The sequence below is a fragment of the Amblyomma americanum genome, chromosome 9 (assembly GCF_052857255.1).
Source record: "Amblyomma americanum isolate KBUSLIRL-KWMA chromosome 9, ASM5285725v1, whole genome shotgun sequence".
Classification (NCBI taxonomy): Eukaryota; Metazoa; Arthropoda; class Arachnida; order Ixodida; family Ixodidae; genus Amblyomma; species Amblyomma americanum.
In genome coordinates, this window is record NC_135505.1 from 143,310,658 (window position 1) to 143,327,972 (window position 17,315).

At 45.6% G+C, this 17,315-nt stretch overlaps 1 protein-coding gene across 1 annotated transcript in view; it reads right to left on the reverse strand.

The window, feature by feature from the left end:
- The window catches only part of LOC144104704 (uncharacterized), a 37,497-nt gene that overhangs the window by 4,605 nt on the left and 15,577 nt on the right, over positions 1-17,315 (reverse strand). The window contains exons 2-5 of the mRNA XM_077637863.1: positions 10,450-10,569; positions 7,752-7,851; positions 6,412-6,654; positions 2,078-2,131 (exon numbers count right to left, since the gene is read on the reverse strand). Of these exons, the coding sequence (XP_077493989.1) occupies positions 2,078-2,131; positions 6,412-6,654; positions 7,752-7,851; positions 10,450-10,554 (502 nt within the window). The 5' untranslated portion in view covers positions 10,555-10,569. The remainder of the gene's footprint in view (positions 1-2,077; positions 2,132-6,411; positions 6,655-7,751; positions 7,852-10,449; positions 10,570-17,315) is intronic.

Here is a 17,315-nt window from a genome sequence, read left to right on the forward strand (position 1 = left end):
TCTGTTTTAGGCTAGCCAAATCTCCCCAAAGGTGAAAGAAACGGACAGAGGCACACCACACACAGTCATAACAAAATGCACTGTAGCACTTGTAATCATCATCATCATGATGCAATAGTATTAATGGATCCTGGAAGCGGCTCCTCTTGCCCACACAGTTTCCATATGTGAAAAACCACATGAGATATGTACATATAAAGTCCTGCTTTAATCAAGCTGTACGAACATGCCTCCATGGCCTATAGGTATAGTAGGATACAACTTAAAAAAACAGCAGTTAACACTGGGCTACGAACCGCGGCGTACTGTATTACTCCGCTAGCCAGTCACAAAAGTGAACAAAATCAGCTGTTTAACGTTTGACTTTATGAAACAAGCCAGGTATCAAACTTCTAGAGCTTATAACTTTTTTCTCGTGATTAGCTTCTTGTTTAGGTGACGAGAGAAGTTTTAACAACGGACTACTTTTTTGTCGTGGAAGAATCCTATGCGCCGGTCCTAAATGTGGGCGGAGCTTCACTGCAGACTTAGGTTGTATCCAACTATAATGTCTTTGACTCGCAACTAAAGGGTCAGGGGTTTGACTGCCGACTATACCCCAATTATCTTTTCAGCACAATTAGTTTATATACTTGCATATTCTAATAATGTTTCAGTCATGTTGTGACCATGTAATCACTAGTTTTCTAATGAGTAATTTTCAAATCTGCCACTTCACGTGTGATGTAGCCACCTTTTCGACCAATCTAGACTTTTCGCTCATGCCGCCACCGGATTTTCTGCGAGACGGGACCCTTAATGCTATCGCGTTAAAAATGCAATATTTCACACATGTACACTCCAGTCGCTATCTATACTCAGGTGGTGATGAGGCATCATCAGAGGAATGCGCTCCCTCAAGAATTTTTTTCCTGCGAGGACTCAATGACAGTGGAGTTACCGCTTCCCACAATTGGAAAGTTTTGCCAGAACTGTCTGCACTGTGCCGTCTGCAAAATAGTTTCAATTGACCACCTGAGCAGTTAGCTTTTGAAAGCGAAGAAGCGTCGCCAGAAGCATACTATCAGCGTCAAATGAAATGCTAACAGGGGACCGTGTGGCAAACGGTCTAGCTTAGACCGTCTGCCTGCCACTTTCAGTTACAGGCGCGCTCTTCCAATTTGCGATACTTTTCTTTCGTTTTATTTTACTTTCGCTTCCTCGCTTTGCTGCTGGAGCACCACATTCACGCTTTTCACCGATTACAACTTGCACAGCGTGGATTCGCTGGCGGCACCGAGTGAAGCAGGCTGTCCTATCTCCCTGGTTTGCCGCGCTTTGATTTTTATTCCATCATTGCCGTGTTATCAGTGTCCGGTTCCAATGTGAAAGGGGAAAAGATTGATCGGAAATGGTCGGTGTTCATCATAGCTGTTGCCGGATCACTTTTTTTCTGATACTGGGCGTAACTTTAAAGCCACCAGAAAACCTCAAATACGCTGAGATCCAACATTCACGCGTCATTTGAAACAAAGAGCCCGAATTGTTGCTCTCTACAGTAATGGTGTGCAAAAATGCAAGACTGCAAAGGAAACAGGTCGCCAACTGTCTACGATTAATAGAATTAACCAGGCAGTCAGTTTGCCAAAATTTTCGAGGCATTATGAATGTGGCACTCCAGTGGCAAAGCGAGAAAGAGAACTCAAAAGATAACAGAAGCAAAATTATCGATAACTGGATGCGCACACCTATCACTGATAACAACAGGCAGATGTCATAAGATGGACCGTTCGCCACGCTTTCCGCTGTTCGCATTTCATTTGATGGCAATAGTACATAATACGCTCTGCTTATGCCATGGCCACTCTGTATAGGAACCTGCCGCTACGACTCGGATCGGAACAGCTTACTGGATTGTGATCAATGGTCCATAGACGACCATTGTACATCTTCTCTGAAGGTCTGATAAATGCTAAACATTTAGAAATGCCTTTGATAGACACTGGAGGAAAAACCAGTTTCCTCTGTCCGGTCGTTTTTTGAAGCTCAGTGATGTGCGTTCAGTTTAACACAGTATTTTTGCAAGTGCACGCCATACCTTTCTTGAGCGATGAGGATCCGCCGTGTGGAATATGAAAGTCCTCTGCATCACCTGTGGAGAGACACAGCTTACATCATTAATGCCATTTTGTTTGATAAAATCTTTGCAGGCCGACAATACCAAGCAGGCTAAGAGAAAGGACACATCGAAGGACAGTAGCTTTAAAGGGATACCGGGGTCAAATTGAAGTTAGCTTGTATTGATAGGGCACTGCGTTCTAATCGCAAAGAGGCCACCGTCACTGAAAATAAAGCTTTCATAGCTTTAAAACAAAAACACTAGAAAAAAAACATACAGGCGTCACCACCACCAATTTTTAAACACAGATCCCAAAGGCTATGTTACATCGTCATTCATTTCAAAATGGCGACAACCCATCCTTATCGGTACAGATGTGACGAGTTTAAGTCAACTGGGGGGGTAAGATTTCAAAACCCAATTTTCTCGTCGATGCGCGGCTCTTTTGTGCTGCTGAACAAACACAAACGTAGCCAAAGTCAAAGAATACGTTTTTATTGAGAACAACAAGTGGATGGAGCTGACATTAGTGTCTGTTTAATTCTCACTAATCCATGTCTGGACTCTTTTTAAAAGTTGTTAGAGAATTGTGTTTTTAAAAATCAATTTTTTATGAATTATGCTCCCAAGTATTGCCATGTTGTTCAAATTTAAGCGATAGGCTGGAAGTTTTGAATGCATCTTGTCCTGCTGTTGAGTCATGTTAATTGAAAAACGATCATTAGCAATGGCTATGACTCATGACTTTCATAGGTAATAGCGTTAGGTTTCATCATTCATGATTATACATGTTTGGACATACACCAGTGTGCTGGCATAGTCAAACTTGGTGCTATGGATGGAGACATACGGGGTATTTTGGGCTAGTGAGACATATAATGGCTTCGTATTAGAAACTAAATCCAGGGTGACTGGGCTCGGTCATGAGTGTAGTACTTCTCACCTGGTTGCAGGTGGCAAAGCAGATATATGTGACAGTGCTTTGATGTTCCACTGAAGTTCTGCACTATAAACTTCACTCTAATGAAGCTCATCAGTGTGTCGAGTCTAGGAGTGTTTCTTCGCGGTGCATGGCAGCAGTGATCAACGCTGTAGCGTCACTGAATGTACAAGTGGTGTTTACAAGTATAGATACATCTTCGTGGTTGCTGGTGGCAGTATCAGCTAGCAAACTTTTTGGTGAAGACCATGAAAATCAACTCGAAAGTTACGTTGCAGTGACAACCAAACACCTCGTTGCGAGCGACTGGTCTGAGGATGCCATGTTGCTATCGGTCAGTGCCTGCCAAAAGGCTTTCAAGGTATACTTGAGTCATGTGACTGGACTGCTTTGCATATTCGGCTGGGCGGTGCCTCCTCAAGCTCAGTTTGCTACCAATCTGCGCGCTTTCGGTCACAACATCAAAGCGACCAGTCGAACCTACAAGTTGGGAGTATCTCCTGTCTTAATCTCTTCAGGTGCTGTGTCCACATATGTGGATGCAACTTAAGCCTGCTCATATTTTCATATACAAGGTGAATTTGCACCTTCGAATTCCGCTCTTACTGTTTTGACCCTCCCTGTCAAGTCTGTGGCGCCATCTCTTGCAGCTACAGTAAATGTGTTTGTAAGAAATAAGAAAATATAGGCATCACTTCTTTTGGCGGGACGAGTGATTAGCTTTTATTTTTGCATGCGATCTTTTCAAGTGGTCGCGAATGATGCAATTTACCATTCGGAATGTGTCAATAAGTTAATGTAGAAATGGCAAACCAATTTTCATCGTCAGACGAAAAAGTACTGCGCTGCGTGGACTTTCAGAGTGGCGTGTCCACAAACGTGGACATGCTGCCTTAATACCAAAAATATCAAAGTGGCGTTTTCTGCCCACTATGTACCGTTTTTTCAGGCAGGTACAGTACAAAATGGGCCTATTGCTTACAGGTGTTGAAAACTATGCTTCTGGAGAACTCTGAACGAATCCTGCACTGAAGCATTGTTCATGAAAATAGCCAATGGAAAAGCACCTCCAAAGAAGCACGGCCGACTGAGCAATGGAGACACGCAGATGGTCACGAAGAACCGTCACTACCTTGAGCTGCTGCTGACAAACTCAGCGCGCTATGATCAGTGGTTAAAGTCAGCGGGCTCTCGGAGGGACTTAGGCTCCCTACCAATACTGAAAAGGGATCTGAGGACCTCCGTGATAAAATGTGGACTGCATGAATCCGAAGCAAGAAACCCTGTTTTATGCTTCTTTTCAGTGGTCGTCTGAACACTTCTCTATCATTTTGAAAATTTCGCTGTGGTAGTTAGCAAGAATCATTAACATTTTGAACCAGTACCCTCACACCATGAGTCAGTTCAGGCCCGGTCGCTGAGCTTCAAGGCTACAAAACAACAATCAGCACGCTGGTGGAGCGTGGGGACAGTTTGTCTCAGATGTCTGACATAATATGTGCAAACAACGACCTTTAAAAATGATTGGATCTCTTTGTAAAAACCACATGTAAAACAGGCCGCAAGCACCTTTTTCTCTCTCCCTCTCCACTTGTGTCCAGATCACTCGAGACCCCTTTGATGGAGCCAGACTTTAAGCACTGCCTATATAAGCAACCATTGGCCCCAACTTCTGAACATGTTAATTGTACAACGGTACCGACATGAAGGCTGGACATTTAAAAGCCAAGTTCGATGCTGGAAATGCCAAACTTTCCTCTGCCTGTCATTGCAGAATGACTGTATTTTTCTGTTTCATAGGTCATGAACTAGAGAATAATTCTCTGAAGCATATATTCTCACAGCTAAACAATTCCTCATGTCTAGTGATCACTTAGTAAAGAGAAGCAAATGTTGCAGTGTTTATGGTAATGTAGCAGCTTTGAGGCGCCATGTCCACATATGTAGACGCGAATAAAATATGCTCAAATATGAATATTTGAGAAATTTTTTGCATATCACTTCTATTTCATCTACAGATCGTGATTTATGCAAAGAAAGGTTTTTCCTTTCAGTAGATTTAATTGGCGCCTGAAGGGGTTAATTCTGCTGCTCCAAAATGCCAATGTTCCCAAAAAGGAACACTGGCATAAAATTCACTGCCAGTGAAAGACACACAGGCTTTACTTGTTTATTTTTCGTTCATGAAATTACACATTATTTTTCATTACTTTTTCCTGTTTTGTTCATTTCAACAATATTTTTTTTTCCTGCACAAGGCTCCACAAACACTCCATTTTAACAAGGCTCAAAATATGTGTGCTTGCCAGTAATAATAGGTGCATTGCAGAATTCTGAAAGCCAGCTTCCCACACAAAGTGAACTCCTTCATCATGGCCACCGGACCGGTTTTTGGGGAAGAAATTGAGTGCAGCATTGGAGAGTTCTGCTGTCTGAGACATGCCGTGAGTCTCCTTCATTCTCCTGCGTTGTGCTCCAGTCATGACTAAGGTATTAAGCACAGTTCTCCCAAGCCACTGCTTCGCGACGGGGGTTAAAAGGCAGCCATGGCAATCATTCGTCGGCTCTGCATCCAAGGCTAGGCAGGAAAGGGAAAAAGTCAGACCTTTCCCCCATACCGTGGGGAGTGGGCAATTGTCTGGGGTTAGGCGCATGCAAGGCATAAGGCTTACAATAGAAATCTCCAGCACTGCGCCAAACTTCTGCCTGCAGGAGGAGCCAAGCCACCATAGTGAAGTGTTTTTGCTTTGCAGAGAAGCTGACTTCTGTGTTTCTGCATCTCGCATATTGAAAGTCTTTAAACAAGGCGATAATAAATATATGGTATAGATAGTTCCGAAATCATCATACGGTATCCAAACAAAAATTTTGAAGGGTATACTTTGAAGGCAAATCTACTGCGGAACATTGGCAAGTAAAAGGTTAACAACAGAAAGCTTCCTTCCCGGCTGAGACAGTGCTGAGCTCCTTGGATGATGCCTTTTTGTAGACGGTGGCGCTGCTGTGCTGCAGCCGTGAGCAGCCTATGAAGCCATCCCATAACATTATGAAGTTTCGCGACCGTAAAGCTCTGAAGGACTCTAACGATAATTAAACGAAAAGCGCTTTGCAAGCACTTTCTTCACGTGAAAGGACGCGTATTCTGTGTACCATGCCTTGGCACTCACGCTGCCCAAGCATACCAGAGTGGGAGCGGCACTGCGCACGCCAAATTCACAGCTATTTTCCTTCTCACTGCAAAAACAGTACATAAATGTGCCTTATCCATGCCTTCACTCTCGTTTTTTGTGTGTGCATTGTGCGATTCGAGCACATTGAGTGCCGTTCTCTCTCTGTTGCTTTCTCCATGGGCATGTACAAAGGAAACACGTACCTTTGGTGTAAATGTAGCAATTCTCAGAAAATGTTGGGCGTAGTTTAGCATCGTCTGGAAACAGATGACAAGTTCCAAGGGCTTCTCCTTGGCGTTCACAGAACTCCAAGTGCAAGCAGCTGAACTGGTCGTCACTTGTGCAGTTCTTTGCGCATTGCTCTTGGTCGATATCTGTTATGGTGCGGTATGGCTGGGGCCTCGAAACCTTGTAGAAAGAAATCTTTCTATACTCGTCCAGGTAAACTGCAAAGAGAACACGGAAACAGTAAGCACTTCCCTCACTTAATATATCTGCTGTGTTAGAGACGGATGTAAGAAAGGCAATTTGATGTTCAATTTTCACAGAGCATGTACATCAAATTTATCAAATCATCAAGTTGCTTTAACTACTCGGGTAGACGTCAGCAAGGGCTTCAGGTAACTGAAGCTTTAAAGGGCAGTGCTTGCTTGATTTGTGCATAGTGGAATATAAAAAAAAACACACTGGGCCCTTTGGTGTTTCACCTACAGGTGAAAAACATCAGCCTGTTGCAGGCTGCCTTTAGAAGGACAGCGTTGGCACCAGACCAACGTGCCAGTCATTTTCACTGGTAAGTGAAATTACCATGAGCTACACATGTCCACTACAGAATTCACAATGAAGCCGGAGAGACTGTCTCTCGCTGTCACACCTGGCGGTCATGGAGTGCAAATACAGTCTTGAACGACAATCATCAGTCAACTTACAGCGTCATTTAAGCGTAAGTTTTGGAGTCCAATGGGAGAAACCCAAGAACTGATGGATAACTATTTCAAGGCTTACTGAGGCCACTGCACTTAGGCAAGTTCTGTAAATTGGATTTGCCTCTAATGAATACACACTTTGACTGTGGCTGCAACGTGAAGGATAAGATTGAGTGCAAATATAACAGAGCATGTCAGGCACCCAGCAGGAAAAAATGACATCTCACTCAGCTCCTTGGCGATTGCCACTCAGTCTCATCCATGGCTGGACAACTTCCGCAATAAATATGGCACTCAGCCTGCATCACTGTGCACCTCAATATCAATAAAAAAATATTGAGTATGTATTGCTACTTAGAAAACTTTGTTATCTCCTTCTTAGCTGTATGATCAATCCAACATGCACTGAATTATGAAACATTCACCTAACCACCACGTTAATTTTTTTTATAAACCTGCAAATATTTGAAAAGATCACCCACTACATATATATCTTTATTTATACAGGCAGGGTCCATTGCAGCAGCATAGTAAATTTAAAAGTTTTTCAGTCTATCATCATCCATAATAAAATTTTCATTTCTTAATTTTTGCATGTGTACGTGAATGACACTTACCTTTCACAGGAGGTGTCTTTTGCGTGGAAATAACACCAACAGTGACACCAGTCACTCCCACAGCAAGTAGGAAGACTATAATCCCCCACAAAACAGTCCTCTATGTGAGTGAAGAAAACAAAGGAAAATAAAATGCAGCTGTTAATTCACCCAAAACCAAAAAATATTGTGGCACCTAAGCAATTCTTATGGTGTTCAAATGCAAGAGCACTTGTCACTGAGTTGTTCTCGGGAACTTGGGGGGGTGCGAACATTGCTTTGCTGCAGCAACTTGCTTTGCACATTTCGTTGCGTGTCAATAGTCGCGTAATTCATTGGGAGTGAACTGCTGCCTCCAGCCACGGTTTGCTGTCTCACCTGATGATGTAGGTGCGCCAGTGATTCAGCTTGTACGATAAAAACTCCATAGCACTGCAACCTCACTCTCTGAAAGCTGAAGGCCAACTGATTGTGGCAGTGGGGACTTTCCGTTTGGTGTAATTTCTAGCCTCGTTTACATGAATACCACAGTGGCGCATTGTATTTTCTATCGTATCTTGTGGAGGCGACACAACACTGTTTGCATGCACCACATCAAGTCAGGCAGAACAGTGACACCTTGTGGTGGGGGGGCAGCTACTCCCATCTTGAGCAAAGCCCCCCCTCCCCATGCTTTGTTATCCGAATGAGGGGGTACTGTATAGCCACCCCAGAGAGAAGGAGGGGCACCCCCAAACCTGTTTCCATTCACCCCGGAAGTCCACTTGCCCTTCTCGGAAGGAGAGAGTCACATTGCTAGTGATGACTTCACTTGCGTGTGGAGTCTGCCACGCATTACTGCCATGCGTGCCTGCCACACCTTTCTGGCTACGGCGGGGTGTCCGCAAAACGAGCCAAGTAATGCTCTCACATTAAAAAGCAGCGCATACACAAAATTAACAAGGACTAACAAAAGATATCATTTGTTTTGTCAGTACATTAGGAAGCCTTTTAGCAAGTTCCAATCGCAGGCAGTAAGTGGAGTGAAATTTACATGGTTTTCAATACCATCTGGCGAGCAGCCTTGATAGTTTCACCTGCACAGCACTGACGTCTAGTGGTATGCAATCCAAGCAGAATGAACTATCATATTGTCTCTGTGTTCATGTGCTAACTGATGCTACAAGATTCAAATTTCAGAGGACGCTTCCTGGTGCATGGAGGAGACTCAAGCAGACAAACTTCTCATGTCAGATTTCTGAGCTTGCACGACCTCCAGTGTAGCAGTGCATGGTATATGGAATGTCACGCAGAAGCCATGCACTGCCGTTTACTGGTATACAAAAACTGACAGTGAAATATGGCTTGGAACTGATCACTCAGTGTACACTTTGGCTTTCCGGGTTCATTTGTATTGGTATATAGTATGGATGTAGGGATCTCTCAACGCAAACACCAACATGCAAGACTTTCCTGTGATGGACTAGAAATATGTCAAAACAAAATAAAAAATTCGTGGCTATCAAATAGCGAAAATCTAGAAAAAAATTTGATTTTCGAAAACACCAGATTTTATCAGTCACACGCTGAAAAATTTTCTCCAAAACAATTTTCCCAAAAGCAGCCCAGAAGTGACTTTAAAAAAATTTTTTTGTTACTGTACGCAAAAAAAAAAGTGTAATCGTTGAAAATGCCAGTATTCTCAAAAATGCCTTTTGACCTGACTGCCCAGCTTGCACAAAGCCTGGCATCACAACGGCTTCATGGATTTTCATGCAGTTGTATCGTGTTCACTGAAAAATTTTTTTATGCAGTAACTTCCTATGTTTTTGAATTACTCCAGAATTTTTTCATTCGGTCATTGATCTGACACGACAATAAGCAGTGCGTTATTAAAGTGTGGACATCACATTTTGTGTAGAAAACAATCAGGCTGCTAACAATATCTGGGGATTGTCACTGCATCAACCATTCCTTTGAGTAAATCTTGGGTGACTGCAGACTCCTACCGTGTATTGTTGTCACACGAGGCTATCTGGAAGTTTGGTATAGCAATGAAGCATATAAGAGTATATAATGTCAAAACTACTGCAGATATTTCAGTGAAATTTTGTATTCAGGCATTCATTAAACTTTCCAATAAGCATGCCACATTTCATTGCATTACGTGAAAAGGCAAAAATTCACCTCTGAACGCCGCGTCCCCGGCAAACTCAGCATGAAAACAAAACAAGCAGCAGGTTAGATTCGAGACTGTAGATACTTGGTAAAACCGCGGTAAGATAAGCGCTCGAAATGGCCTCACTATTTAGACGTGATCTGAGTGCCTTTCCCGAGAAGCTGAAGCCGACAGTCACCACCTGCTGTAGGTCTGCCCATTCAGCATTGAAACCAACGAGAATCCAGCATCTGGTAGCAATGGATTTCTCTCTGGACAGTGCAGTGTCCTATATGCTGCTTGGACATCCATCTCTTCTGCACATCATTAAACTGGCTTAGCTTCTCAAATTCATATAATCTTCCATTTTTATGCCTTGCGGTAATAATTTAAAAAGACAAGTAACTAATGGTTAAGACGATCGATAGATCGTTAAAATGGTCAAATTGCTTACTTGATTCCTTGCTTGCTTCAGGAAAAAATTAATAGCTTTAAGGAAGCTTAGCAAGAATACTCTTTTCAGCTGAAAGGATTTTCAGCACTGTTCTGATCACTTAATTGCTTATCTACTAAGCACACTACCTTTTTGATATGGTAGAGACACATTTTGGGGAAGCCAATTTCACTGTTGTTGACACCAGCCGCTCCAGCCTCTAGCGAGCCAGTCGTGTCAGCAGTCGCCGTCATTGCTTCCGTGCTGGCCTGTAAAAATTAAGGTAAGCCTGTAAGTTTAAGGTAAGAAGCAGCATTGAAGATCGCTAGTTAAGGCGCAATCATAAAGCAAATGGTCCCATGATTGGCTGTTGCCCACCTATAGTGGACATTAATCTCTTGGAGCGTAGGATTTCTGCGCCATGCACGTGACACCAAATGCAACCGAGAGGTGTTTAAAAGCGAGCTGAAGGCTCTTGATCAGTTGTCACGACGTGTACATTGGTGCCACTGCAGAGAGCAAAACGTTGCTTTAAATCTGTATCAGAGAAGTTAGGTTTGGGCCATGTGCCATTAGAACGCCCAAGCTGATGCCACACAGGGGATTTGAACCCAAGTAACTTGGAAGATGGCGATGCTAAGTACATGTCATGGTGTAAATATCTTAGGTTGTGGGTGGACGTATAAGGATTGTGAGACGAGACCATGCTACATTGTGAGCCATGCTAATGGCTAAGAGTTTGAACTAGTATACAGTGAATATACCTTATAAGTAGGCAAAATGTAGTTATGCTGACAATAAAAAAACTAGTGCATTCTCAGTAGCATTACCAAACAGGCCATTCTAGAGCATGCAAAATGTTTTGGAGAACTGAAACACTGGTGTTTATTGCAAGATGGCAGACTCCATATAGCCATCAATGAAGGCATGTAACAAAACACTGGAGGGAAAGTCATAATGTGGCTAAAAAGAAAAGCTGTGGCCCAAGGGCATTGCCTAGGGGGACACCCAAGATTGCAGGAAAAGGTAGGATGCATAAGAATTGGCAAGGGGAATTTGCTGACGGCTGGCTGTTTAAGCTTGGACCTAGTATAGAGGTACTGGATAAAAGTTAAAGCACGAGAAAACCAGCCTTACATAAATAAGCAAATCACACAGTTTTTCACAGCCAAGAAAAAAAGCATTAAGGGGAATGTTGCAGTCAAGGTGCATAACAAGAGCAGGTTGGCTATTGCAGGAATGTTTTCTATAAGCTTGCCAATTTGGATGAAGCAACTTAATGGGCCAAAATAATCTAGCAGGCAAGAGTACAAAACGTATTTGGTGATCTGGACCACGTGGCAATGAAATAATTAGGGCCATAGGTGCTGGGTAATGATGGGTAAGAAACAGAAGGGCCAAGCTATGATGAGGCAGGAAGCTATCTGCAGAGCATGCACTAGATATGCGTACACCCTGCTTCCTGTCCTGTTGATGCCTTGTGCAAATTCCACAAAACTGATCCAAGTGTGCTGTCGGGTGAACCGTAAGTTGGCAAGTTGAAACTGCGCTAAGGGACGAGGACAACTGAGCAGGAATTGCTATCCTGTGCAGTGTTGTGCCCCGTCGCCTTTGTTCCTAATGTAGCTTTGCCAGCTCCGCAGGGCACATTTTGCTGTCTACTGTTTAAAAGTGGTGTCAGGTAAAGGCAATCACTGTTCTTTAACCAACAAACTGCTGTGCCGTACAAAACATCCTTCTAATCAACTGCTGTGCCATACAACACATCCTTCTAATCATCATCTTAATTTGCAAGACAAATGTACTTCTTTAGTCACGTAGTTAAATAATGCAAACTAATTGTTTGTGTTATCATCAGAACTAAAAAATTAACCATAATTTAATAATTATTATCGAGGAACATCCTTAATATTGACACAACACAATACTTAAATTTACCGGAGTCAAGGAATTTAAGAAGGCGTGACCATAAACATTGTGCTCCACAATCACACATTAATGCTCACGCCTACTCATTTTTCCCAAGAACTACCGCCCAGTGAAATAACCTACCAGCTGCTGTTCCACAATCAGATATGCTGTTATCATTCGAAATTGGTATCAACCACTACCTTTAAAATTCATTTTGTATATATTGCAATCTTGTACTCACGTTTGTAGTCTTGTTTGTTGTTTTTTCTTTTACTAACAACCTTACTTTTTGAGGTGAAAAAGCTTGTTTTCTTCCTCCATCCTGTACCGGCCTCCACCGGCCAACAGTATTGGAAAATAAAATAAATATATACAGCCTTGCCTCATTAGTACAGGCCTCGTTAATATGGACTCAAAGTATTGACGGTGTTTCTGTGGAAAAAACCTTTTTCAATGCACTTATGCTTTGTTAACATGGAAACATGCTGATCACAGTGGACAGAGTGAAAATGCATACAGTCCAATGTCGCATCTGTTCGTCACATTAATGTGCAGAGTGAAAAGACTTAAAACTTTGGATTTGAGCAGATAAATCAAACGCTGCCTGAATCATATACCTTTCTTACACACTGGTATTGCCATAACACTGCTTGCCCTACTGCCTGCACAGAATTTTATGGTAACCCGAGAACTGCCAGGCACAAAGACTTCTCCAGCTCACGCACTTTTTGGTTGCCAAAGCACTTCTCTTTCTAGTGTAAAAATCACCGTCGGGGCTCGGTGACTCGCATCCTCGCTTAGATTACTCATTGCACAAAATGAATTAAGCTGCTTAAAAATAAAACAACAGAACCGCTTGCTTATAACCTTATAGATGCCTACCCGCAGCCCGCAATGCTAGGTTAGCACTTTTTATACAGAGTACAGAAAAGAAAAATGCAATGCTTTTTTTTTCAGGCATGCGCTGCAGGCAAGAACAGAGCTAGGGTGCAAAGCGGGGCATCAGCTAATGCAAGCAGCAACAGCCACTTCATTCAATCTGAGGAGCAAGGGAATGGGTTCAAATTAAATGCGGTCTCTGCCTCGACAGGTCAACGGTCCCATTGATACTACAGCTACGACTCTCAGAAACGGGGCAACGCCTGCATTGCAGAGCCAACCACCATGCAACAGTGCTTAGCACATTTCAAAGAACTGAAATAAGCCTCTTCATTGTAGATTTGAATGTGTGCAGGAATGGTACTGTCGTGACCACACAAATGTGAATGGATAAGTGGGCCAGGAAACCTAGCCGATCACTGAGGAGGGGGCAAATATGCATCTATATGTGAGGAAATAAATTATTTCACGTGTAAAATTCAAGGAGGATTAAGAAAATCTGGGAAGCGTTCTACACTGCCGACACACAGCCGATTGTGCCCACCATCGCTGTCACTCAGCAGACAAGTAATCATGTCCGTAGCAAGCAGTCACAGGCAAATGAAGGTAGCAGATAGACGTGTGCATGTGCATCGATGACATTGTCGCGCCAATCAGTATGAGGCCGGCACGATCAAGGAAATGATTGATTTACTGGATGAAGTGCTAGAACGTCTGATGGCGTGGAGCCGAACGGCGCGTGACGCGGGCATGAGGAGCGAGCTCAATTCCACCACACTTCGGCGTCATCATCTTCGACGGCTGGTGCTGCTCCTGCTCCTCCCCCCCCCCCCCCCCCCCCCCCCCTTCCTGCTAGTAGTGAAGGAGGCCGGTTAAGCTGGGAGCCGGAACGATACTTTCCGCTTCTGAGGAGTGGCAGGGAAAGATGGCGGAGGAGGGTAGCCGGCCGGTTGGGGCAGAGAAAGCACAGATGAAGGTCTAGTGGGCGGGTCGTAGGGGCGCTTAATTAAGCGGCCTGTGGACAGAGTCTCGGCGAACAAAGACGTGCGTGCAAGTCGCGAGTTCGGATGGAACATGTGAAGATCGTCGAGACTGGCGTCGGAGATGTGGCGCTCTGAGATGACGGCAAAAATAGCGGAGCTGCGTCACGTAATCGGTAGGGTCGGGACTTGTGGACGAATTGGTAGATTCGAAAAATTCATCAGGAAGACGCAGGGGTGAGCCGAAGACAAGTTCTGCCGGATTGCAACGAAGATCTTGTTTCAGTGTAGCACGGAGACTGTGCAGAACCAGTGGCAGGGAGGCAGTCCAGTAGGTGGTGTCGAGTTGGGCTTTGAGGGATGTTTTTAGCGAATAATGGAAGCATTTGATCATACCGTTGGCGATGGGATGATAAGCAGTAGTTCTAATTCGGGAAGTTCCGAGTAAAGTCATAAGGTTATTAAAAAGTGAAGATTCAATCAGGGCACCACGGTCAGTGGTGATGGTCGAGGGAACCCCGTACCGGGAGGCCCAGCCGGCGACGAAGGCTCTGGCGAGGGTGTCACTGGTGGCATCAGGCAGAGGGAACACTTCGGGCCAGCGAGTGAACCGATCGATGCAAGTAAGAAGATATGACTGCCGAGCAGAAAGTGGCCAGGGACCCAAGATATCGATGTGGACGTTGTCAAAACGGGCTGACGGCGGAGGGAACGAGCCGAACGGAGAGGTCGTGTGTCGCTGAGTTTTAGAATGCTGGCAAGCCAGGCAGGCATGGGCCCAGGCGCGCACGTCCTTGTCGATGCCGGGCCAGACATAACGTTTCGTGAGATGCTGCGTGGCACAAATTCCGGGATGGGATAGGCCATGGAGGGTGTCGAAGACAAGACGAAAGGCAGAGGGCACCAAAGGGCGTGGAGTGCCGGCCGAAGTGTCACAGATGATGGGGACGGGGCCATCAGGCGTTCTAGCACTTCAGCCTGTAAATCAATCATTTCCTTCATCGTGCCGGCCTCATACTGATTGGCGCGACAAACTGGTGACTCCGGACGTCCGCTCGAACACCAGTCCCCGCCATGGCCAACGCCGACGACAACGCCTCCGCCATGCCCAGTGACGGACCCTCCAGTGCAGTCTCTGCGCTGTCCCTTCGCCTTCCCCAGTTCTCGCCGGCCGATCCTCAACTCTGGCTCGCTCAAGTCAACAGCCAGTTCATTATTGGCCGCATCACCACCCAGGCGCAGAAGTTTCATCACGTCCGGGTCGCAAGTGCTGATGCTACATCTCCTTCTCAAAGCTTCGAAAATGTGTTGTTAGACAAACTGGTGCGGTTGACCCAGGGAGTGCTGCTGAACAACCACTTAACACCAGTAAAGCCGAGTTTGCGAGCCGCTCTGCAACAACAGCATTGTGCACACATCATCCACTTCCAAACCGCTGTCACTGTAATTGCATGCCCATGAGGCACTTCAAGATCACCGCATTTTTCTGATTACAATGGAAACACAGATCCCACTTCATCTTCATGTTGCCAAGCATTTGTCAAAGCAAAAAGAGAAAAAAATAAATGGGAAAGGTTTTCTTAATATATTTTTTGTTGTTTTTCATCAAGACTCGTTATGCCCAACTTGTCCTGTGGACAGTTTTGATCGCATAAGCTGCTTCCGCAGTTTTTTTTTTTTGCATAACATCGAGTGAAATGCTCATTGAAAAACAGACTCACGAGTTGACACATATTAGAGATTTTACCCTGCGAACCAGCCGTGCGAAAGAAAATAGGAGGAGAAAGACCAGGCGAGAAGACGAAAAGGAGCAGAGGAGGAGGAGGAAAAAAAAGAGATAATAGAGGAGGAGGAGGGCAGCAGAGGAGGAGGGGCGGCGCGCAGCAAGAGAGAGGAAAACTATTGTTGGAGAGGAAATCGGGGCACGCCCCTGGGACCCTCACGACCCTACTGCACTCAAGTGATCCTGTCCCTAAGGTCCATAACACTGGCAGCCCGACCGGTAGCGATGGTCTGCACGGCTGGGTCCTCCGAGCGCAGCAGGGTCTCCCAGTCCTCCCAGGTCTTGAGGTCATCTAGGCAGCGCGGAGGAGGGTCCGCCGGGCAGAAGGAGAGGATGTGGAGGGAAGAGGCGAAGGGTTCTGGGCACAAGGTGCAGGCAGGAGTGGGGGAGTGGGGAACGAGGGATGATAGTGGGCTAGGGTCAGGGGTGAGGGGATCGAGTGTGTGTCTGTAGTCTGCGCCAGAGTGTTGCGTGTTTGTTATCTAGGGAGGGGTGGGGCGGGGGGCAGAGCTGGCGCGAGGCTCTGTAGGCCTGCGTCATCTCGCTAAACGAGTGCATTCGCTCCCTCGCGAATCCCCGATCCGAGACCACCTGAACCCGGTTTAAAGAACCTCGGGCTAAAAGGTTGGCGGCCTCGTTTCCGGCATTCCTGGAGTGTGCAGGCACCCATATAAGCTCTACATGGCGGGGTGGGGGTGCATCGGGCGAGCCCAGTATGCCAAAAGCAAAGGCGTGGACTCGGCCTCGCGCAAAATATAGAATTGCAGTTTTTGAGTCTGTTAAAATGTACCGGACTTCCGTGCGGGTGATGGCAGTTGCGATGACGGCTTCCTCTGCAGCCTCTGGGGCGGTGTCTGGGGGGAGAGGTAGTGTGAGGAGGGCGGATAAAGAGGAGTCCACCACGGCAGCGGTTGCTTCGTCACCCGTGCAGGCGGCGTCCACCCATACGGCGTCCGGATCGGAGCCGTACACTCGATGGCGTGCCTTCGCACGGGCTCTGCGGCGGTGCGATTGGTGGGAAGGGTGCATATTTTTTGGCAATGGGCTGATGACCAGCTCTCGGTGAACGGGTCGAGGAATGGGGAGGAGGATTGGGTCGTTGGCCGGTATTCTGACTCCGAGGAAGTCCAGGATGTACCGGCCTGTGGAGGTTTGTGTAAGCCTTATGTATTGGGTCTGTCGATGGGTCTCCACCAGTTCCCCGATCGTGTTGTGGAGGCCCAGGCCTAGTAATCTGTCTGTGGGGGTGTTGAGGGGAAGATGAAGTGCGACTTTGAATGCCTTGCGGATCAAGGCATCCAACGCATTTATGTCGTGTTTAGATAGTTCTAGGTATGGGGGAGTGTAGAGCACACGGCTGAGTACGAAGGCATGAATGAGGCGACAGAGGTCGCGTTCCTTCCTACCTCTATGATTGCCCGAAGCTGCGGATGAGATGGGATATCGCGCCTGCAACCTGCTT